Raw genomic sequence first — 24,816 nt, 5'->3', positions numbered from 1 at the left:
CATAATTGGCAGTTAGGCCTGGAAGATTTGTTTCCTCTTGCCAGTGAGGAAGGAAACCACCTTTCCCCCCATTATCCTGATGCATTTCATTCCCAAAGTCCTGCCCCATTAGTCATAGAAATTTTCAGGACCATAAGACTCTGCCCGCTGTGCTGTCTCTCCAGTCTCAATGCTGCACTTTTTTTTGACAGATGGTAACCAGCTTTCTGAGTGAACTAATATTTTCCAAAGCATCACCTTCTTGGAATTTTAAAATCAACAGGAAAAATACATGATCCCTTCACCTAAAATTTTAGGGTAGGTTTATAATTTCCCATCACCCTCTAATTTTCTGCTTTAAAATAAATTCAATGGCACTGGAGCGATAGCACAGCGGGTAAGGCATTTGCCTTGCACATGGCCAACCTGGGTTCGATTCCCAGCGTCCCATACGGTCCCCTGAGCCCCACCAGGAGTAATTCCTGAGCAGAGCCTGGAGTAACCCCAGTGCCTTGCCGGGTGAGACCCAAAATGCAAAAAAAAAAAAAGTAGAAAGAAAGAAATTTAAGAAGTTACAACATTCAAGATTAATATTACAAAATGTCAGCATCATATCCCTATATAAGATCCACTTTTATAATAAAATAATAAATTCAATCATGATAAAAAAATCTGTTTTGATTATAGGACAAAACCACAATGTTCACGTTAAATATATTTAAATTAATTTTAATAAGTACAAAAAGATAATGCTTAGCATTAATTTACATGTGATTATTAAGAATTTATTAAACAGCAAGCATAATGACATACTCAATAAATGTCAAATTATCTTACATACATAAAAATGTTTCCAGTTACAACAAGGTCACAAATTACAAACATATTAATTTCTGGTTTTCTCACACCAGAATACCTATAAGTATACTGTCAATCAAAAAATTTGCATTTTTACCGTACAAGAGTAATTGAAGTTTAGTACATAAGCTTTCTGGTGCACATCAATATATTGTTAATTTGAGTAAAGGGAAAACATTTTATTCTTTTTTTACTCTTCCAAACTTAGCAATGAAGCATGGAGCTTTCAAAGATTGTCATTCATTTTTTGTTTTTTTTTTTTTTGTTTTTTTTTTTGCTTTTAGGATTTTTGGATTTACCTGGTGATGCTCAGGGGTTACTCCTGGCTCCACACTCAGAAATTAGTTCTGGAGGTGCTCGGGGAAAACATATTGATGCTGGGATCGAATATGGGTAGGCTATGTGCCTAGCAAACGCCTACCCACTGTGTTATCGCTCCAGCCCTAGACTGTCATTATTATCCCCTATAAAATATCTATTTTGTTAAAGTTTACATCCTCAATCTGGCACACTTTGAAACCTGTTTTTTTAGCTATGTAAATGGTTCTTGGAAACAAATAGGGTACCTACCTTGAAATTAATCATGGTACAGGCAGACAAGATCAACAGAGTCAGTTATTCATGTATGGTAAAGTTTAATTGATGAAACTTGTGGATTAAAGTTAGGTTTTATTAGTAAGTTAGGTTTTATTAGTCTATTATTATATATTAATATAATGTAATATATAATATATTAATATATAATATAATATATAATATATTCATATATTAAACCTCTATACATACTATGTTATATTTAAAATAGTTCATTGCTTCAACTACTGTACTATTTATTTTTAAAAATGAAAAACAAATTTATAAACCTTTTCTCTTAAAATAAATTGGTGTCATTTTGTTTTGATTTTCTATTTCAATTTTTTTACAAAAAAAACTTTGTTGGAATTACTATACTACATTTATCCAATAATATAGCATTGCACTTGACAGCATGTTATAATAAGGAAAGATATCTAAAACAGTGTAACAAACTGAAATTTTCACACCAACTAATCTAATTCAACATTTGCAGTCCTCCCAAATTAACATTTATTTGTGGTCATTTTAGACTTCTTTATGTAGTTATTTTCAACAAAGTGATATCAGTGTAAAATTCTTGAAGTCCAGGGTTTCAATATCATGAAATAAAAAAAAATACAGTAAAAAAACGCATCTTTCTAATACATAAACCGGCAAAAAACAAAAAAGAAGTACTTTTTTCTTCTGTGCTTAATCAGCTATTAGCATTTTATATAATTACCTATGTCATAAGCAATTGTCATTAACTATAAATTTAAAAAGATTCATTAAGTATTAATTGAAAATGAAGATTCAAGATTTACTCAATAGCCAATGTTTGTGAATAGTTTCACAGAAATGGATTCTTGATTGCTAAAAAGTTTAGTGATTAAAAAAAATGTTGTATAGAAAAGTGGGTGGTGGATATCTTATTAGATATGCTTTCCAGGGCATCATATAAATATGGATTAATGAAAAGAACATTTTTTTAAGTTTGCCTACAATAAATTTTAGGCCAGTGTGTTGATGGAACTATAGAAATATAAACTAGAAGTTCAAGATCACATAATAACGTTTGTAAATAGTTCAGAATGAGGTAATAAAGGCAAAGTCTTGGAATATTAACTAGCAGGTCATGAGATATCTATGAAAATATTAAAAAATATTTCAATTAAAAAGGCATAAAACTATTCTTTGAATATAAATGAATAATGTGACTTGGTGTTCTCAATCAACCAACTTGATAGACCCTTTAAGAATCCTCCAATGAGAACACTGGAATTTAAAAATAAAGTTTCTATTCAAATTTAAAAAAGATTGTGATGTAATCTTTAAATAATGGCTCAAAGTAATCAACAGTATCTAAGAAAAATGCTTACTTTCAAGACTGGAGCGATAGAACAGTGGGTAGGGAGCTTGCCTTGCACACAGCCGACCCAGTTTCTATTCCCAGCATCCCATATGGTCCCCCGAGTACTGCCAGGAGTAATTCCTGAGTTCATGAGCCAGAAGTAACCCCTATGCACTGCTGGGTGTGACCCAAAAAGCAAAGAAAAAAAAAGACTGACTTTCTTTATATGATGGGTTATCTAGTCATTTGTATGGATCTAGACTCAATACAAAGTAATAAATGTTCTGGACTTACTGAAAAGTTATTCACTAGACTTAGTAAATTGCTAGTGTAGTAAGAGTTATATTTGAGATTGAATCCATTAATAAAATTGTTTAGTTTCATAAATTTGTTTGAACTTCTCAAAATGTCTATTCCTGGAAAAAAGACAAATACACATTCAGACAAACATAATCACAATTCTGAACATATAAATCTGAGGGGCAAGAGAGCTAGTATAGCATGTAAGACATTTGCCATGCACGCTGCTGACTCAGATTTGATCCTCCATATTCCATATGGTCCCTGGAACACTGTCAGGAATAATCCCTGAGCACAGAGCCAGGAGTAAGCTTTAAGCACCACCAGTTGTGGCCCCTAATCTCCCCCACTGCAAAAAAAAGAAACCTGAATTATTTTTTCCTTCTAGCAATATAACTGATGTTCAATACTAAATAGAACATACAGAAGGTGGTTTGAAGTGGAATATACAGTTATGTACAGAAGAAAAAGGGGTCAAGAATATAGTTCAATGATAGCATCTATGTTTCGCATGTATGAGATTCTAGATTTTATCCCAGTAGAATATTCTTGAATTAGATGGACAAACCATAGTATTTCAATGATGTAAAATTCAAAGCCAGTGGTTAATAATTTGAATGTTTAATTATTTAAAAAGTATAATATAAACTTCTTACAGACTAATTTCCAATGATAACCTTCCCCAAATACTTTTGTAAGACTTTATCTTATTTAGGTATTTTGATCTATATGCATATCTGGATAGAATTGTGACTTTAAGTATTTCTGCAATATGTACGTATAATTTCACCTTTTCCTCAGAAGACAATGAATCAATGTGTCACTCAGTCTACTGGTAACATACTTATGTCTTTAAGAAATTTTCCAATTTGGGTATTTCATTGTTTTGGAGGTTCTAAATTTATCTTACGATGTCTGAAGATGAGTGCTTAAATGCTAATGGAAAATGTTAGCATATTTTATATAAATGCTGATATCACAAAATTATGAATATCAAATAATAATACTATTTATTTCACTTTTAAAACATGAATTTAATGGATAAAAATAATATAATGTGGTTTCTATTGTAATATGTGTTTATTAATAGCATCCTGGTGCTCAAGCATATAGTTAAATAGAACCGCACACAGATGTAATAGGATCAACATATTCAATTAACCTATTAATATAATCTCATATTTTAAATTCAGTAATAAATATTTTGGAATTTCATGGAAATTATCTTAGGACATTTAAATATAGAAAATTTGAAACAAAACTTCCTCATACAAAATGAATCATATTTTTCTTTTTTTTTTCTTTTTTGGGTCACACCCAGCGATGCACAGGGGTTACTCCTGGCTCTGCACTCAGGAGTTACTCCTGGAGGTGCTCAGGGTACCATATGGGATGCTGGGAGTCCAACCCGGGTCAGTCGCATCCAAGGCAAATGCCCTACCCGCTGTGCTATCTCTCCAGCCCCAGAATCATGAATTTTCAGATGAGAGGTTTCTCCCCTTGCCATCCCATTGGACTGGTCACAGGCTACACTGTAATATCTATTGATACAATCCTTTTGGGACTTTGGTGGTCTTCATAATCTATGATAATATTAGGACAGAGTTCATCTTGCTCAACCAAGAATTATCAGGTTCACATTAACGTATGAGATACACACTCAAAAGAAAAACATTAACTGAATAATAGTTTCTCTGTGTTTTAAAAATTAATTATATCTACTGGAGAAAAATAATAGGGGAGAATGTAGAGACAGTCTGAACAAAACAGGAGCATGGTTTCAACAGATGAGCCAACACTGTCATAACATACCATGTATTTTTAGTGTATATTCTTATGCACTTATAAATAGTTCTTACTGCTAGATCAGTATATGTGTACCCAAAATTAAACTCTTAATAAAACTGAATATACTTTACTCATTCAGAAATTCAACTAAATTCTCTGAATGTGTATAAATGGAATTATCCCAAGACTGTCAAAAATTAGAAAATGAAATAATATTGAATAAATATTAACTAAGTCATAGAAATAGTTATACAGGAATGACATTCTAACATTTGCTCTATAGATGCAATACTATCAATACTTTGTATAGAACACAACCCTTTGTCAATTTTCCAATGATTAAAAAACTGGCTAAAGACACTCCTATCCTATATTTAAGCATTTCCTAGAAAAAAAATCAGTGATAAATTCATCTTTACTGTGGGTCTTTATAATGATTAATGGAAGGGGAATTTATTTTTTAAAAGCCAAGATTCTTTAACTTAAAATACTTTTTTATTGCATATCCTTCTTTTCTTGACAAGATCAAAAGCACCCTGTTATTTATCTAAGCTCTAAAAGATTAGAAATTGCATTAGGAAAAGCACAATGAGCTTAGAGGGTAATCATAGTAAAACATACTGCACATTATCAGAAAACATTACTGCAAGGGTGTCATTAAACTCAAAAAACATTTTAATAACTCAAAATAAAAATAAAAATTCAATAATATTTCTGGTCAATCTATTATCCAAGTTAGTAAGGCTAATGCTTGCAATATAGATACAACCCTTTGCCCAAGGCAGAGATGGGTCTTGTCTTTTATTCAACACAAGTGCTATTTTCAATTATTTTTTTACATATGAATGTTTGTCAATTTGTGATAAGAACAAGCTATTAGGGACCAATGAAGAACTCAAATCAAAATAATTTTCAGTATCTAATAATGCATACCACTCAGAGTGTTTTAATTGCTTGCCTTCAAGCACTTTATACTTCCTTTATGCTACTGCATATTTTCCTAAACTACACAGAAGAGCTACGCTTTATTTTAATGTGTAAAAATGGAATACTTTCTTTTTCAATGCATCGATAAATTGAATATTTAAAACTATTTAGATTACATAAAAGTTGTCAGAAGGGAATTTATTTTGTTATGGACTGTGGTTATTGTTCGTGCAGGAATTTTTAATGTCAAGGCCATCTTCACTGAAAATTCCTTTAATAAGATGCAGTTTGTGACCCTGGTGTTGATATAATCATGCAATACACATACAGAATTACATAAAGACAAAATTTAAAAAAATCAAATGAGGCAAAGGAATAGAAATTCTGTTGTGATTTTGCTTATTTTCATAATATATTCATTTTATTGTTTTTATGAACATACCTATTTATGCACTATACTGAAATACTGTACAAAACTTCAAGAAAGGTCACTATTTGACTACTTTTTTCTACAAAATCACCATCATTAAGGTGTATCTAGTAGTAAAAGTCAACTGATAACTGCTAATGTATATGTGAGTCAAAAGGATTTTGGTTTGTTTGTCGAAAACACTGAACCGGGGATGAGACACAATTGTTAAATTTATTAATATATTTCAGGGGCATAAAGAATATCTTTTAATATATTAAAAGAAGTGTGAATTTTACACATTTGCCATTAGAAATTTTATAAAATTGGAAATTGTGGTTTCTAATTCAGTTTCTAATTCAGTTACCTTTGTGTGTCTTTTCTAATTTAGCTAATTGTGTGTTCACATGTATGTATGTGTTCATGTTTCTGCCTATTATCTAATCCATTATCTGTGATACTTTAAAATTTCAATTTAAAAATGTTCAACTCTTACCAAAACCTCTCCTAGTATACAAAGCTGTTGTAAATTTGAGTCAACAAAATTTAAAGTTGCAATTTACAAAAGCAGATTTACATTAATTCTTATCTGAGAGACCAGCTTTGAAGAAAGAAAAATGTGCCAATTTACTACCCTTTCCTTTATAATTAGTGGCTTCTAAATCCTGATGAGAAGAAGCCTTAAGGCAGAATTTTGAGTAAACAGGAAAGAAGAGAATTGTATAAGTGCTGAGTCAATATGTTGTGACACCTATGAATTCTCATCAGTGGGAGTTTTTGGCACACTTTTCTAATCCAACATGAACACTGCTCCATTGAAGCCATGCTGGGTGCTTTCTCATCTCCAGCACCAAAAAATTTAACTGATCAATTTCAATGCAATACCTACCTCGAAATAGTTAAGACACAGCTGTCATTTTATTTTCCGTTGAAGGTAGTTTCCAATAACTAAAATAATTAATTCGATTTTGGTGATTACCTTTTCAAATAAATCCTTATATTAAAAGTGTAATGACTATGACATTCCAATATTGATTAAATTCTAGACATAGTTAACTTTCTGTCAGTGTTGATTCATAATTATTTGAGCTGATCATGCTGTAATATGTACATGGCTATCAATACTATACAGAGTAATTAAAAGCTGATTTGAAAACTATTATTTTTTTGATGTGTGCCAAGCTTTCCAATTATATCAGCAGGGATTTGGTGCACTCAGGAAGGAAACTGATGTTGCAGATATGAGGTTCTGTTATGTAAAAGAATTCCTTTTGTGATGATGATGTTATTTTACATTATATTTAGGTAATAGTAAAACAAAAATACTCCTATTTGAGAAACAAATGCAAAGGGCCCAAAAAAGGTAGTATAGGATCCCCATTTTCATCACTGTTAAAGGAGAGGAAATCAATCAGCTCACCTGAAAGTCACTTTCGACTATTCCCTAGGGCAAAGCTTTTTTTTTTCTTTTTTTAAAAAGAGGCAATGGCTCTCTTAGCATAGGGCACTTCCTGCCTATGGTGCCATGACTTAGCAAAGGTCTATCTCCTTGAGACGTCTAAGGTAAGCTATATCACTATATACATACTGTACATGTTGGTTCTCAGATTAGCAGTTATTAGTCAGACCCTATATAGTAAAACAAACCGAGTTTAATGGTGCTATATATCCCCAAACAGCCCATGTTTCCATTCAAGGACTGACCCCTAATACAGGTTCCCTGTTTAAATATGTAGCCCAGTAAACTAAATTAAATGTACCAAACAAAACTGGAAAAACTATTCTAGACATTCTGTCAATTTTGCTAACACTGTTGAAAGTTTTCTTGGCCTCAGCTGGCTTGTTCTCTGGCTTCTTGTTCGGTTCTGGAGTGGTTGCACTCTTGGAAATGGTGGAGAGAACTGGGTCTTTTGAAAGATTTGGAGCATAATTTGCCACAGCCACGGCATACGCATTGTTCTGTATCACCACAGTAGTCTTTTCTTTTTTCTATTAAATGGAAAATACAATAATGAACAAAATGTGGGTTTAGGATACAAAAATCAACAAAATGTTCTGCCTATTTAACATTTCTCAAACTCGAATTCCGAAGAATATTAACCTAACAAGATTATCTAGGAAAATAAAAATAAAAGTAGTTTATTAAGTTTTAAAACGTTGAGGGTCAGAGCCCCACAACTAAATCAATGGAAGAATTTTCCTAGGGAAACTTTTATTGGTACATGAAAAAAATACAGAATCTTAATAAATGATGTGTTTTTAATCATTACCCATCACAGATATTCATGTTGAATGAATAAGCACATCAATAAGAGAACAACAGAAATATCTTAATTAGAGGAATAATCAACCCAATGACCTAAAACACTAACTAAACTTAATTTCTTCAGCTTGATTAGATTTCTCCCACTCATGTCAAAACCATAGCTGTATTTACATGTGGAAAAATTATCACCATGTACAGATAACAAGGTAACACAAATATTTAGAACATAAAAGGAAAGTTAAACGCAAACTATTAAAGTTTTTTACCAGCTCATCCAAAATTTATTTCCTTATAGTCCTGATTTGTTTCTCTGTTCTAGGTTGGCTTACTACTTTCTCCTAATTTGAACTAATATATACTGCACTATATTTTTTCCGTTTGGCTTGACATCATTCAATCATTGGACAGACCCCCATCGCAGAGAGTTTATATTCACATAGTTTTCTCTGCTTAAATCATAAAAATAGTGCTTCCTAGAACATAGGAGAAAATCAACACTTTCACTATGGTTTCTTTCTTTGTAGATATTTCAAATTTAAAAAATAAAAACAACTGGAAGGCAAATGTGAAGAATGAAGATCAACTATCATCATATTTTCTGTTAAGTAGGCTTTTAATACCTAGCAACAGATGAACGATATTTCTTACCTGAATTTTTATCCATTATAGGTATTAGACACGTCTAATTATATATCTCACAAATAATTAAAACACAAAATAGCCAGATACATTTATTTTCAACCTCAATCCATATACACTATATGGCTATATTTATTCTCAACCTCAATCCATATATACTCCTGTATTCCTTAGCCTATGAATAATACTACAATTGAGTACAAAACCAGTAATAAACCTACACTAATCTTTATGTAAGACATATTTTAGGCTGAAAAGATAGGACTTCCTTCTGTGGAAATGGTGCTTCTTCAGAAAATGTCTCCATGGAAATCTTTTTAAAAGTTCCCTGAAGGCACAGAATGCATTGCAGAACTTGTAACACAGATGCTTTCAGAGAGAAATCTCAGAAAACAAGTACTTGGCCATAACCATGCCACTGGACCCTGCATCAGGCTGTTTTACTTGGGACGCTGGGAGGGGAGCAGGTGAGAGCCCTTCCCGCCCAAGGGACCCACCTCCGGCAGCCGAAAACCTCCAGAACTCAACCGCCGCCACACTCAAGGCCACTTTCCACATGCTCAGGGGAGCCTCACGCACGAGTGAACATATCCCTGGACCGCGTGATAAGTCATATCTCATACCACCCCATATTCCAAGAGTACCGCACCACATATATTGGGGTTTAAAGTAGGAGGCAACAAATATTAGAGGGAATTTTTTTACAAATATATATATATAACCCATATATAACATATATATATATTTGTTTTATATATATATGTTTTATATATTACACAAGGCTCAACCTTTAACAACATGTTAGTGATCTCTTATAGAAGTGCTTAGTAATTCCAGGGTGAAATACAACAATCTTTACATTCTTTCCTCTAGGTAAACTTTTTAGGAGCATTTTCAGCGATTTTTCATAACAAACAGTACAAATTAAATTATTTCGGTTTTGCTTAGGGGCAGGGGTTGGGGTTCAGGATAGAAATATCTGAAATATGGTGGTGGGATGGTGCAATGGTGGTGGGATTGGTGCTCGAATATTAAATGTAATCAAATATTGTGAACTACTTTATAAAATAAAATAATTAAAAAGTAAACATGTACTTAATGATAAATGATATATAGTAGAAAATTTACTTTGTTTGAAAATATTTCTTGTAGAATATATACACAAAATCTGGTTGTTTGATTAATAAAATGTGTTTGTTTATTTTAAATTTTATGTAACAAAGTCATCATTTCATCATCTATAGATGTAGGAGACTTGGAAATAATAAAATAGAATCAATGTATGTTTGTGATGCTGCTTTGAATCTCTTTTAAGTGGGGAGGGTAATTAGGTCTTATAAACAAAATCAATAAATGGTCTTCTTTTATATGCTACCTGGGGGAAAGCAGTAAATTATGCCACTATTGAAATTGTTGATGCAGTTAAGTGAGGTGAAAAGGAATTATAACTAATTGCATTTTTAATAATTTAAAAATTATTTTTGTTTAATTCAGAATATTCTGAGATTATAGTTTATTAGAATATTCATTTTGGCTTTCAAATCTGGAAAATCCCTGAAATAAGAATGCTTTATACCATCGTAGCAAATAATCTTTTCTTCCTTACAATATCAGATATTGTGAGTTGTTAATTATTTGAGCATTAGTGAAGTTTCTTGGCATATAAAATGAAAACAAAACTCATACGGTTTGATAGTTCCAAACAATCTCAGGGATTGTAATTTAGAATAAAGAAGTGGAGCTTTTAATCCCCAGTTGCACAGTGGCAACTGTGCACTTCTTTTACATACCACATTGCTTTCTGCAATTATTTTTGGCTATTAGAAAGCCCATTATTTGTAAAACAACTGGTACTGTCAGAAATTGCTATTTCTGACAATTCTGTCAGCTAACCATCCTAAGAAAAGAGGTGCTTCCAGGAGACTGAAGGTTATAGAATCTATCTACTTCTCGAAGCACTTTAGACTTGGTTAAATTGAGCCATGAGAAAGCTAAACACACGGACCATATTAGCTTAGCTCCTTAAAGAATTGCCTTCACATGAGTTGTACATTAAATGTAATGGATTCAGCTTTTACTGAAGGGAACTACAAGAAACATCAATATGAAATTCATTACTGTTTTCATTGGGAAAACGTTGTATTTCTTGTAATAGTACCCATAATTCCCTAACATAAAACCTGATGATATTTTGGAGAAATTCAGGGTAGGAAAATGATCTGAGAAAATTTATACTATTTTTTGGAGGGGTGCTGAGGAGTTGGTAAGTGGGCACACCTGGCAATACTTAAAGTTCGCTCAAGCCTCTTTGCTCAGGGATCACTTCTGGCAGCGCTCAAAGGGCCATAAACAGTGCCAAGTATTGAATCAGAGTTGGCTGCATTCAAGGCAAGCATCTTAACCACTGAACTATCATCTCTCAGGCACCCTCTAATTTCATTTTTTGATAAAGAAAAGTGACTCTCTACTCCCATCCCTCATGGTTTACTTAAGTTAGATGCTTAAAATCCGAAGCTCAAATACTCTAGCACGGAGTACAACTAATGTTGTGACCCAAATAGTGGACATACTTGCAATCAGTTTTCTTTATCCTGATATCCTATTCTATTTGTACTTCATTTTGTAATGGATGCAAATGCAGTCTTTTGGTAAGCTGCGCGAAATGCTTTTGGAACAAGCAAAGATGGTAAAAATACACAGAATGACCTCTCTGTAGGATATAAAGAAATATAGTAGGAGAATAACAAATGCTCAAAGGCAAGAGAAGAAAGAGAGCAGGAAAACTGGTTTTCAGTAGGAAGCTTAACACTAGGGTGCTTTGGGGGGTTCTATGGGAAGGCAATATAAAGACAATGGTGGAGGGGTAAAGTATTTGCATTAGAGGCAGGCTGGGGGATGGGAGGAACAACAGACATTGGTGGAGGAAACTGGACACTGCTTAAGGGCTTGGTATTGGAACACTGTATACCTGAAATTTACTCATGAATAATTCTCAACTTTGTAATTCACGGCAACTCAATTAATTTAAAAAATATATATGAATAAATCTAAAAAAATATTTTTAACAATTTGCATGAAAAAAATCACAAACATTTCATGTTAATTTAACTATGATGTTGCTATCCCTCTACTTTAAGGAAGCCAATAATCAGTGTTTTCACAAAATATCCTGGGTCAGTGCAAAACCAGTAACTCTGACAAATGAAAACAATTTCAAAACATTAAAGTTATTTGTTTTTAATTAAATTAAATTAAATTGTGTGCCAACTGCTCTTCTAGATAATGGAAGAGAAGATGATGAATAATAAAAAATAGCCATTATCATCTCATATCATATATTCTAGCATTAAAAATAGATTTGTTTAAAATAAAATTATAATTCGATCATGTTACAGTAAAGGAATTTGTGCCACATACACTAACATATTAGGAAGTGATAACTTAGGTTCATTAAGAAAGTTCCAAGATTAAGTAAAATGAATTTGAAGAAATAGGTAGTTCCTCAGTTAAGAAAGGAAGGAAGGGAGGAAAAAGAGGAACATTTTAGCAAGAGATATGGGCACATCAAAAAGTATATGGATTATGTGGAGGCACTGATATTTGGTAATGTTTCTAATTGCTAGAGGAAGAATATGAACATGCACTTTAGATCTTGGTCAATGTTGTAGAGACTATTGCACATATAGTGTCATTTGTGGGGCTGGAGAGATAGTGCATCAGATACGGCCTTTGCCTTAAATGTGGCTGACCTGGGTTTGATCTCCTTGACCTCAGATGATTACTTGAGCCTTGAAAGGAGTGATCCATGAATGCAGAGCCAGGAGTAAATCTTGGGCACTATTCAGGATGGCCCCAAAATAAATAAAAAATAAGTAGTATAATACAAACAGCTCTAAGCTCAGGGATCACCTTTCTCAGTGCAGGAGGACCATATGTATCACTAGGGGTCAAAACTGGGAGAGACAAGCAAATTGCCCCAGTACTGTTTCCTGTTTCTCAAGGACAGATTAGATTTATTTCTACTTTTGAATTTACTGAGTATCTGGGTACCTGAAATGTAAAGGACCAAGAATAAGCAATTTATTTTGATAAAGATGGCCACTGCTATTATCATCAATGAAGTAAATGAGATATGAATGTGCAGTTATGCCAAAGAGCAGGGTACTCCTTGCATTTCCAATAGGATCATATTATGGAGAAGAGGACCAAGGGCTAGAGATTTCTTGAGGATTTGTAATTATGCTGAAGTTAAGAGATTATCCATTTCTAGTGGATGAATAGAGTGTTTATATATTACTCCAGACATTTCTACAAATATTTCCACCAAATCCTTTATAGTGTGAATTACAATTTGAATAGAAAAGTAGAAACAACATAAAATAGAACTGAATGATTATAGTGATAAGCAAAAGTGGGTGCTCAATCTGTGCAAAAAAAAAAGAATCTCTCCTCATATTTAGGACTGATCCTCCCCGAAATAGGAGCAGAGAATCTTACAGAATTAGAATGTATAGTGGCAGATGCCAGGATGTAAAAAATGGAATTGTTTATCGAAGTTTATTTTAAAGAGTAAAAGACAAGAGAGAGAGAAAAACAAAAAAATAGAGAGAGATGCTAAAATGGAATTCTTTAGCATAACAATATACAATGGATTTATTGAGGATCTTTTAAAAAATTGAAAATTATTATCAGATTAAAAGTGAGAAAGCTATTGGCTCCTGTCATGGGAAATAAATGTAGTGCTCAGCAGAGGATAAAAAATGGAATGTAAAACAGGTTACAGGGTGTTGAGAATTATATAGAAAGGCAAAATATATTAAAAAAAAAAAAGTCTTTAGGGGCCGGAGTGATAGCATAGTGGGTAGGGCGTTTGCCTTGCATGCAGCCGACCTGGGTTCAATCTCCAGCATCCCATATGGTTCCCCAAGCACTGCCAGGAATAATTCCTGAGTGCAGAGCCAGGAATAACCCCTGAGCATCGCTGGGTGTGACCCTAAAAGCAAAAAAAAATGTCTTTAGAAAATCTGATTTTAGACAAAGAAGTGAATCTGAGAATGGAGAATTATGATAACAACGGGATAGATATTTTTTCTGACTTTCTAGTAAATTACGCATAAATTATATAACTACCTTTAGAGATTGAAATGTGGAAGAGAGTTGGACAAGGTGATAGATTTGAAGAAATAAGTTAAAAAATATCCTAATAATATAGTTCAAGGACTTAAAAGCAAAGGGAAAAAAATGAATAAGTCTTGGAAAAGGGAGAACTAATGGAGATGGGAATAATCCCGAAGAACTTAAATATTTATTCATTATGAAAGGGCATTTAAATTCCTGGATCATTACCTACAATTCTATTTTTAGAATGATAAGATTTTGTCACCTAATTTCATACCTAAAGCCAAAAATATTGTAGAGTTTTGACCCAAAATCACAGGAAAAGGTAAATTTTCTAATCACAAATAAAAACTGCAGTAGGAATTAAATGGATTAATTTACTTGCAAATAACTTACTAACTTTAAAGAGCAGATACATTCTGTGGATTGATAGAGAATTCAACTACATTTACTCATGTTTATCAACTTCAAAAACGAAGGACTTCTTTTATTCCACAAAACTTTTATTTTTCCTAGTCACACACAGAGGTATTCAGGGCTTATTCCTGGCTCTACACACAGGGATCGCTCCTGGCAGGCTTTGAGGACCATATAGGGTTCAGGAGATGGAACCTGGGCTATACCATCATGCTGGCTGCCACAATTTTGTAAAACTTTTAAAAGACTAATGTGGTGTTGATAAGATATCTGTATTTCAAGAAAATTATTGTTTTTTTCTTAAAAATTTTGTCTAAGATAATATAAAATAGAGTTGGAAAGCACTGTAATATTGTTTCTATTTTATTTCTTGCTTTTTGGGGTCACACCCAATGATACATGGGGTTACTCCTGGCTCATGCACTCAGAAATTACTCCTGGTGGTGTTCGGGGGACCATATGGGATGCTGGGAATCAAACTCGGGACGACCGCGTGCAAGGCAAATGCTCTACTCGCTGTACTATCACTCTAGTCCCTGTAATATTATTTTAGATACTGGGCAAAAGCTTCAATTTGGCTAGGGCATTTTTTGGGAAATGCCTTATTTTTGTTTGTGACAAAACATAATTTTCCATAATTTTTTTTTGCTCTAAGAACCATATTATTGACAAAGTAGTTTTAGGAATTTTCTTTTAACATTCATTTGAACTAGTTAACCAAACCAAGAATAACAGGTGGGCAGAGAAGCTTGGAGGGTCCCGTGAGGCAATGATGTAGGGAAGAAGAACTTGGGTAGAAGGTGTGACCTTCAATTTTGTATTCGTGGAACCTTTCATTACAGTAGTAATGCTTATCGTGATACCTTGAATAAATAAATAAATAAATATATTTTAAAAAACCTTCCTATGGAGGGGATAGACGCTTTGCCTGCAACCACTTCTATTTGATCCTCTGCACTCCATATGGTCCCTGGAGTCTGCTAAAAATGATTGCTGAACCCATATGCCCCCTCCAAAACAAACAAAGAAACAAATAAAAAGCCTTCCCATGGAGTTAAAAAATATCATAGTTTTTAAACTTATCAATATTAAGTGACATGACCAAGTTTAGTATTGGAAACTTAATAAATATTTGAGTGACATAGTAAGTGTTCACACAGCACAAAGAACTAGAGACAGAAAAATGAGTAGGAACATGAACTTGGACACCATGTGTCCCATTTTTCTTAATCATATTTTAAGTAATATGAATGTTAACAGTTTTCTTTGAAATTGGGTTGACACATCAATGATTTGTCTATACTTAAATGTGTTCTGATAGAATACATATAGAATGAATTTCAGTATTCATCAATAATAGGTTATTCTCTTGTAACATGCATTACTAAGAATTCAGGTTTTGTGTTTATTGATAATTTTATTTTCCAACTTCAAGACTGAGAAGAAAATTACTTTATATGCCAAGTCCTAAGGTCAATTTTATTGACACTTTTGTAAAATTAAGAAAAAAGATCTCAATAAACTTCTTTGTGAGTATTTATAAATCATCATTTTTGTGACACATTCATAAATACCATAGAATTTTATCTTCAAAATGTTATTACAAATATGATTGTGTAATTAATAGATGAAAAGAAGAGTTACTGCATAAGTTGTACACTACTGAAAATCAGTACACTAATTCAGAGAATGAAAACATAAATCAACAATGTAACTGTAAGGAAATACTCACATAAACCTAAAAGTTAAACATAGAAAATGAATGATTTCCTTTCATAATTTTTATTGGGTGAAAATTTTAAAATAACAAAATTAAACAGTGCTTACTAAAATTACAATAGGTCATGAAATTAATTAAAAAACAATGTTTAAATTGTAACATCAAGTGTTTGGATATTTAAGAAACAATGGTTATGGATATGGAAAAAAACACAACAAAAAGGATATAAAGTTACCACTATATTATTTCAAATTCAGTGGAATGTGTTTTTGGACTGGAGCAATAGCACAGCAAGTAGGGCATTTGCCTTGCACGCGGCGGACCTGGTCAACCTGAGTTTGACTCCTCCACCCCGCTCGGAGAGTCCGGTAAGCTACCAAGAGTATCTCGCCCACATGGCAAAGCCTGACAAGCTACCCATGACGTATTCGATATGCCAAACACAGTGACAACAAGTCTCACAATGTTTCTGGGCCCACTCAAGCAATGTGATGAACAATGGAGGACAATGACAGTGACAGTGTTTTTGGTAGACATACTATTAAAATATCCCTCCTATTAGAAAGCTTTACTATTTTTAAGAATATTTCATAACCAGAGATAGAGTTCAACTGGCTTGGCACAGGGTCTTTCTGTGGGAAGCCTGGGTTTGATATCTGATACCACATGCTTCCTTCCATGTCTCCACCCACTAAAAATCAAAACATAAAAATAGAGAGATTATTTTATAGCTCATTGTGATATATCCAAGTCTCTCCTTAAAGCAGATGCAAATGTCTAATAATCTATAGAATATGAATAGGTCATATCAAGGAATAGAATTCCCACTAGCTTTCCGTACTTGGAACTTAAAATAACTCCCCAAAAAGTTAATTTGGTAAAACATTGCTCTTAAAAATGTATTTATTTAGTTAGTTTTTTGGGTCACAGCTGGTGGTGCTCAGGGTTTATTCCTGGTTCTGGGCTCAGGGATCACCACTGGAGGAGCTTCAGGACTATATGGGGTACTGAGGGTGAAACCCTGGTCAGCCAGGTTCTCCTTGCTTTGCAGTTTCTCTGGATCCTACATGAGCAGTAGTCTAAAGACTATGTGAGCAGTATAAAATTCATAGACATTATGAATGATTGTTTACATGATAAGTTGTCTGGAATTTTATATCAAATCAAAAGGGAAGGTACAGGTAAATTAAAACAAACAAACAATTGAAAGGACTTGAAAAACTATAATAGGTGAAAGGTAATATTCACATTCTTTCCCATATCTTCTCCCTATTATATGGTGTTTAAAACTAAGTTTAGTGATCTGATAAATCTGGGTTTATAGATACTAATTACTAGTTGTGTGAACTTCAGCAAGAATATGTCCATAGGTTACTTACACAATGTATTAACCTCAACTTCTTCATCATTTAAAAAAAGGAAATAAAACAGAACCCTATTTATAACACCATAAAGGTAAAGGTAAAGGCCCTCCCGTTGATCGTCGATTTGCTCGAGCGGGCCCAGTAACGTCTCCATTGGAGACTTTGTTGTTACTGTGTCTGGCATATCCAATACTCTCGGTAGCTTGCCGGGCTCTCCGAGAGGGGCGGAAGAATCGAACTCGGGTCGGCCATGTTGGCCGCTTGTAAGGCGAACGCCCTACCCGCTGTGCTATCGCAACAGCCCCATAAGGATTATGTGATAAAGCATAAACAAAAATTCAGCACAGTGGCTGACCCAGTCCGCTCCGTAGTGTTTTCAACAATTTTACTTCTCCAAGCGTTCCTAATGAGTTTCAGGATAGAACACACCTTAAGAGTAATAAGCATAATCATCTATCTATGCATATATGTGTAATCCGTACTCATAAAATATAGAAAACTATGCTTGAATTTACTAATCCATGCTTGAATGTGCTTAATAATAGTTTTTAGAATTGCAATGTCACAAGCTTACTCTGTTATTGGATTTTCAGTCACAAAAAGATGAGAGTTCTCACTTACCTTGTCATTTACTACGCTTTTCCCATCCCAAGCCCATCCTCTTTTGGTGAAGTAATTGACAGTTGCAAATTCAATGAGTGCAGAAAACACAAAAGCATAACAAACAGCAATAAACCAGTCCATGGCAGTTGCATAAGCCACTTTGGGAAGAGAATTTCGAGCACTGATGCTTAGAGTCGTCATTGTTAAAACAGTTGTTACTCCTGTAGAAAAAAAGACAGAAACCAAAAGATATAAACAAATGCTGGCAGGAAAGCACTGGAAAAAAATTTAATTTTCTTCTTCAAAAATTTTTATGATGCTAATTTTACTCATTAAAAATGGGAGAGAGTAAAGTAATTATGATTAATAGTTTTTATATTTCTGGATACAAAGACTGAAATGTTCTCAGGTTTCACTTTTTGTATGAATCACTTTTTTCTCTTTTTACTATGGTTGTGATTTAACAGAATGTACAAGATTCAGAATTTTCTATAAGAAAAGCATGTATAGAAAATTAATCCATTGAACATTAACATGAATTTTAAAAAGTACACAAAGCCTCACATTGCTCTGATCCTTGTTTATTTGAATCACATTAAGCAGCACCCTATATCCACACAATGATCACATCAGAATCTCCATTAAGTTCTTCATTCAAAGTGTAACTACTTGAGTAAGTAATTCTAAATTGCTTAGTCTCACAAGAACATAATTTTATAATGAAATTTAGAACATTTTGAAAATAAAAGAAATAACTTTTAATTTTGTTTAAAAAACAAAATAATAAATATAAATCACCACTCTCAAGGGATATTTTCTACTTCTATTGATTTACAATATAATAAAGATCCTTTCATTGCAAAATATTTTCCCCCAGTAGTCAGGGAAGACATAGCTGATAAATAAATAGGAGTTTCCAGTATCAACAGTAAAATATCCACAATTACTTGCTTTAGAGCAGTTCTGATATATTTACCTATATTTACTAAGAAGATGTTAAATTGAAAGGGAATTAAAATCTTTTTAAAAACATTTGCTTATATTTCTCTTTTGTTTCCCTTATGATAAAGCAACTTTTTTTTTTATCTTGTGCACAAAAGTTAGGGATTCAATCATCAATTACTCTATTTAATCATGAATGAATGCACAAAGGAAAATGATGGTAATAGGAACAGAGGTAAATAAAATAATTTAGTACACCTTCTGAATCAATATTAAAAAAATATTTACAGAAATTTTTTGGTCTCACAAGCACAAGACTGTAAAAAGTTCATGTTGAAAAAATGTTTTCCCTTAAAAGACTGGTATGAGAGAATAATTAATAGAATACAAGAAATATACCTACATATACATAAGCTACTACCATACACCAGACACACCACAAAGTTTTAATTTTAGAATCATTTTAGATTTTAAGAAAAAGTTTATAGGTAGTATCAAAAGTTTTCATAAGCCTCAAACCAATTTTCTAATATTATTAGCATCCTACATTGTTATGCTGGTAATAATTAATAAAACGGTATTAAAAATAAAATAAATTTAATTTTTTTCTGCACTGACTCTGCTTTGCTTTAGTCAGTCAGGCAGACAGGGAAGGGCTCCCATGGCAATAGAATTTTGGGGAAGCAATGAAACCAGTAATTTTAGGCTGCAAAAAACTCACTTTCTGAGCACAGGAAATAAGAGCCTCACCTGGTGCCAAGAGACCCAGAGAATGGTGGAACCCCTCTGAGAGAATCTCCAGAAGGAACAAAGGCCAAGAAAAGAAACTTCAAAGAAAACTATTGACCAAGCCAAACTCTACCCCTTGGTAACCACTTTGGCAACCACTAGCAACGGAATCTTAACACTGGTACAGGTTGGATTAACACAATAAAAGGCAACTTGAACAGAGGAGGAACATGTATATGCTGCCTGAGTTCATGTGCTGTTTGTATCCATGTGGCCAAGCATATATGGTGCCTGAGTACATGTGTTGCCCACATCTCCCCTCTTGAGATGTGTATTGGGGCTCTCTCTGCATTTGGAGTCTCTATAGAAGGTGTTGCTCTCTTACTCTCCCTTTCTCTCCCTCCTCCAGAGGCAGAGAGGAGATAAATGGTCACTTTCTCCTGATCCACCTCTGCCACCCCTGGATGGGCTGGGAAGGCTAGGACTGATACAGTCGGAGATGAGCCCCTTCATAGCATGGACCTCTAGTCCTACCAGCCCACCGAGTGGTCATCAAGCCACACCTGATGCCTGCTTTCCTTCTTGGAATGGGAGTTAATTTCCACCACCCGATTTCTTAGGGAGCCATGGACTCAGATGGAGCGAGGAATTGCATTTTTTCAGGAAAAGAAAGCCAGTTCTAGGCCTTACCCAGGCCTTTTGGGTCCTTGTCTTTCTCATAAAAAAAGAATTTTAGGAGGAGACAAGCAGTGAAGTAAAAACATATTATACTTGGAGGTTTTTAGGAAGGGAAAGGAGGGAAAATAGAGAGTAAGATGGTCAAGAGAAGGTGGGCTTTTCCAAAGGCAGAGAGCTTCAACACACATCTCAAGACTAGAAGTACTACTATACCCCCAAGAAGTATATTATGGTGGTTACCAAGGGTTGATAAGAGAAAAACTATGATAAGTAAACTTGGGAACATCCATTTATGGAATAATGTTATCAGTACAAAAAGAACCCATGTCCCAAATTTTCAAATTTCCAAAATCAAATAAAAAAATACTCAGGAAAGATTAAGTAGGGTTAAAACAAACTCATTAATTTATATTTAAATGCAATAAAATTTTATTGGATTGAATGAATTGAACAAATCTAATTTGAAAAGTGGTAAGAGTAGGATTAAAACTACAATTAACTTTGTGTGTTGGCAACACTGTAACTTGTATTTTATTGTAGATTTTTAAAAAATTTACCATAATTTGTGCATCCCTAATATCTCACACTAGATTTGGAATTGATACATATTATCTAGCATTCCTTACTCAAATATATATATGTATATATATATATATGTACATGTATATATACTTACTGGAGAATTATATACATTATATATGATATAATATATACTATACATATTACATACTAGTACACATATTCTTAAGTAAGAATATATATGTACACATAATAAAATATATATGCACATATAAACATATACATATATATTCTTCTTACTGAAGTTAGTGGGCCCCAAGATTGCCTTATATCAGAAGAAAAAAGAAAATCCTTCTTTCCACTTTTATTACCATCAAAATAGTCTATGGCTGAGACGTGGAGTGGTTGCTAGGAAGAGGTATCAGAAACCAAACAGGCATAAAAACCTCTGTAGAACAGAAATGCAAATATGTTGTATACCACCTGCTGCTTACTGATAGAAATGACAGAAAACTAGCATTTTAAAGAAAGTATTACTTAGTATTGCAAAAGAAAAATACCTTCTCCCCACTGTTTATATAGTATATAATGCACTATATACTGTATACAGTCTCCTGCCCCCACGCCTGGCTGTCCTCGCCAGGGCCCCTTGGAGGGGAGCGGGTTGAGTTTTCCTCCCCGCCCTGAACAGGGCTCCGGCAGCCGAAGATCTCCAGGACCAGACACCACCATGCTGAGACCACTCTCCGCACACCTGAAGGTACCAGCAGAGGAACAAAGGCATGCGGGTCCCAGGGCAAGATCTCCAAGCCTACTCGGATCAGGGCTGATCATCCTCCACCCAGATCCTCCAAATTCCAGTAGGCGGGGGTCACACCCACCAACTGGCCCCCTGGCGCTGTGTAATCACATCAACAGCCAAAACTCAGAGACTATAAAAACCAGCTCCCGGAATCGCGACATCTTATTATGACATCTTATTATCTCATTCCTACTTTGGACAAACTTGCAGGCTACCGAATGTAACCTGCCCACATGGCAGAGTCTGGCAAACTCTCCATGGCGTACCCAATATGACAAATACCAGTAACAATGATGGGTCTCATTCTCCTAAAGAGTCTTGAATATAGCACTTTCTTAAAAATCTCAGGGCTAGGATGAAGGAGACGTTACTGGGGCCTGCTCGAGGCAATCGACGAATAACAGGATGGTCGTGATTCGTGATATACTGTATACATGACTATAGACAAAGATTATATACGATATAAAATGTGATCTCATTGTTTCATTTTGATTAGGCCCACAAACAATGATACCCAGAGATTACTCTTGGCTCTGCACTCAGGAATCACTCCTAGCAGTGCTCAGGGAACTATAGTGGTGTTGAGGATCAAATTCAGGTTGGTCATGTGCAAGATAAGCACCATCACCACTGTACTATCTCTTCAGCCCTGGGTTTATTTAATTGAGTTTTCAATTTTAACTCATAATATACAATAATTGGAATTGATATTGTTATCTAGTATTCCTTACTCAAATATATATGTAGAAAAACATATATATTTGTATATACATTAATAAAAACATACTGAAATAATATATGTGATAGATACTAGAAATTAGATGCCAACTTAAAATTTATGTAAATCTAGAAATTCCTGATTCTGATGTAGAAAAAAAATCTGAGGTTAATAATAGTGCAAATAATACTGTGAGAAAATTAGTTTTGTCTTGTTTACATATATATTGTATATATAATGGATTTAATACATTTAAAACTCATTTCCCCAAGATCTTCCTAAAGTTCAAAAATCCTCTAAGTGTAAGGTTCTTACAATCTAAATAATGCCATTTTCATATTCTAATCTTTTTGTCTCAGCAAAGCCTAGCAAGCTACCTGTGACGTATTTGATATGCCAAAAACAGTAATCAAGTCTCACAATTTGTTGTAAGATGTTACTGGTGCCCACTCGAGCAAATTGATGAACAATGGGAGGACAGTGCTACAGTGCCAGGATGCAATATAGTTTTTCCTACAACTACAATCTTTCCTGTCACTCTTCATTTTTACTGAACTTATTCTTTCTTTTAGCACAGTAACAGTATCTGTTAAGTCAGCCTGGCTGAGCCAGGTTTAATTCCTCCACCCCTCTTGGAGAGCCCAGCAATCTACGGAGAGTATCTCGCCTGCACGGCAAAGCCTGGCAAGCTACCTATGACGTATTCAATATGCTAAACACATTAACAATAAATCTCAAAATGGGGACATTACTGGGTCCTCTTGAGCAAATCAGTAAACAGTGAGAGGACAGTTTAGGTACTAGGAGCAACGAACACAGTAACAGATTCCTAAATCAAAGAAAGATTTGTCCAATGCTACAACATCTATTGCTATGTTTACATTTTGTGGTATTGGTCCTATGCATACCTCTACCATATATACTTTAAATATTCAATTCATTGATATAACTATAAGTTCCCACCAGGTATGTGAACTAATATATGCACACAGCCATCATGGCTGACCCAAGTTCGATTCCTCCTCCCCTCTCGGAGAGCCCGGCAAGCTACCGAGAGTATCTCACCCGCACGGCAGAGCCCGGCAAGCTACCCATCACGTATTCGATATGCCAAACACAGTAACAACAAAGTCTCCAATGGAGACATTACTGGGCCCGCTTGAGCAAATCGATGAACAACGGGAGGACCGTGACTAAACCGTGACTAATATATAAGAACTACTATCACAATGAAGTGGATGAATAATGGTCTTTTTGTGGTTTCCCCAAGGTAAAAATGATATCCCTGATAAAAAAAAAAAGTTCATGAAGAACACTGGAATGAATTATTCTTCCAATGATCTGTAACTGGTACTTACTCATTAGGGTAATTATTGTATACTATTTATTTTCTAATGAAAATATGAATTTAGTTTCTATTTTGTGCTGGCAATGTGGAGCTGTGGATAGATATAAACAGAAACAAATGATTCAGCTAAGAGATATTGAAATCTAGGAGCAAAGGGTAAACTCACATCACACTGGACACTGTCTATGAAGAACAATAATCAGGTGATGTACCTAGGCTGAAAATTAGAGTAGGATTCTCTATTGAAACAAGCGTTAAGAGATCATCAGACAAGGGGAAATAATACTGGACTAAGTTAGAACATGTGTAGAAGCACAGACAAATGGGGGAACATGGCAGTTATGAGGGATGTAAGAAACTAACAAAGCGAGAAAAGCAGATAATAAGGTTTCAAGGACAAAAGATCAGAACAAGTATGGGCCAGAAATGACAGGCCTGTTTGATAAGGAATTGTTATATAAGGCATTTTTAAAAACAATCTGAAACCATTATGGAGATTATTTTAAAGGAATGGTGAGGTGTTCCAATATTTCTTGTTTAAGACACAATTTGGGTTTTGTTCCTTTATAATGGAGGTCATTGTTTTGTTAATCTCTATATTAAAAAGAGATTATTGGAAAGACTAGAGATTAACAAAGCAATGGCCTTCATTCTATTCTTTTTTGATCAACTGAAAAGTAAATGATGTCTAATCTTTTTCTTTAGTTACTTTTGCTAACTGGTGTTCTTTGAGCCCTCTTAAACTGGTTTTGTGTCTGTCATTAAGATTTGGAAAGTTTTCAGCCA

General features: G+C 34.0%; 1 protein-coding gene across 3 annotated transcripts in view; it reads right to left on the bottom strand.

Annotated features, from left to right (window-relative positions):
* Positions 1-5,614: 5,614 nt before the first annotated feature.
* Positions 5,615-24,816, bottom strand: part of GABRA2 (gamma-aminobutyric acid type A receptor subunit alpha2) — a 130,213-nt gene continuing 111,011 nt past the window's right edge. For all 3 annotated transcript variants that reach the window (XM_056111119.1, XM_056111118.1, XM_056111120.1), the window contains exons 9-10: positions 18,313-18,515; positions 5,615-8,156 (exon numbers count right to left, since the gene is read on the bottom strand). In XM_056111119.1, the coding sequence (XP_055967094.1) occupies positions 7,860-8,156; positions 18,313-18,515 (500 nt within the window). In that variant the 3' untranslated portion in view covers positions 5,615-7,859. The remainder of the gene's footprint in view (positions 8,157-18,312; positions 18,516-24,816) is intronic.

This window comes from Sorex fumeus, unplaced genomic scaffold (genome assembly GCF_029834395.1).
Source record: "Sorex fumeus unplaced genomic scaffold, SorFum_2.1 ptg000013l, whole genome shotgun sequence".
Classification (NCBI taxonomy): Eukaryota; Metazoa; Chordata; class Mammalia; order Eulipotyphla; family Soricidae; genus Sorex; species Sorex fumeus.
This window is presented reverse-complemented; position numbering and strand designations above follow the sequence as displayed.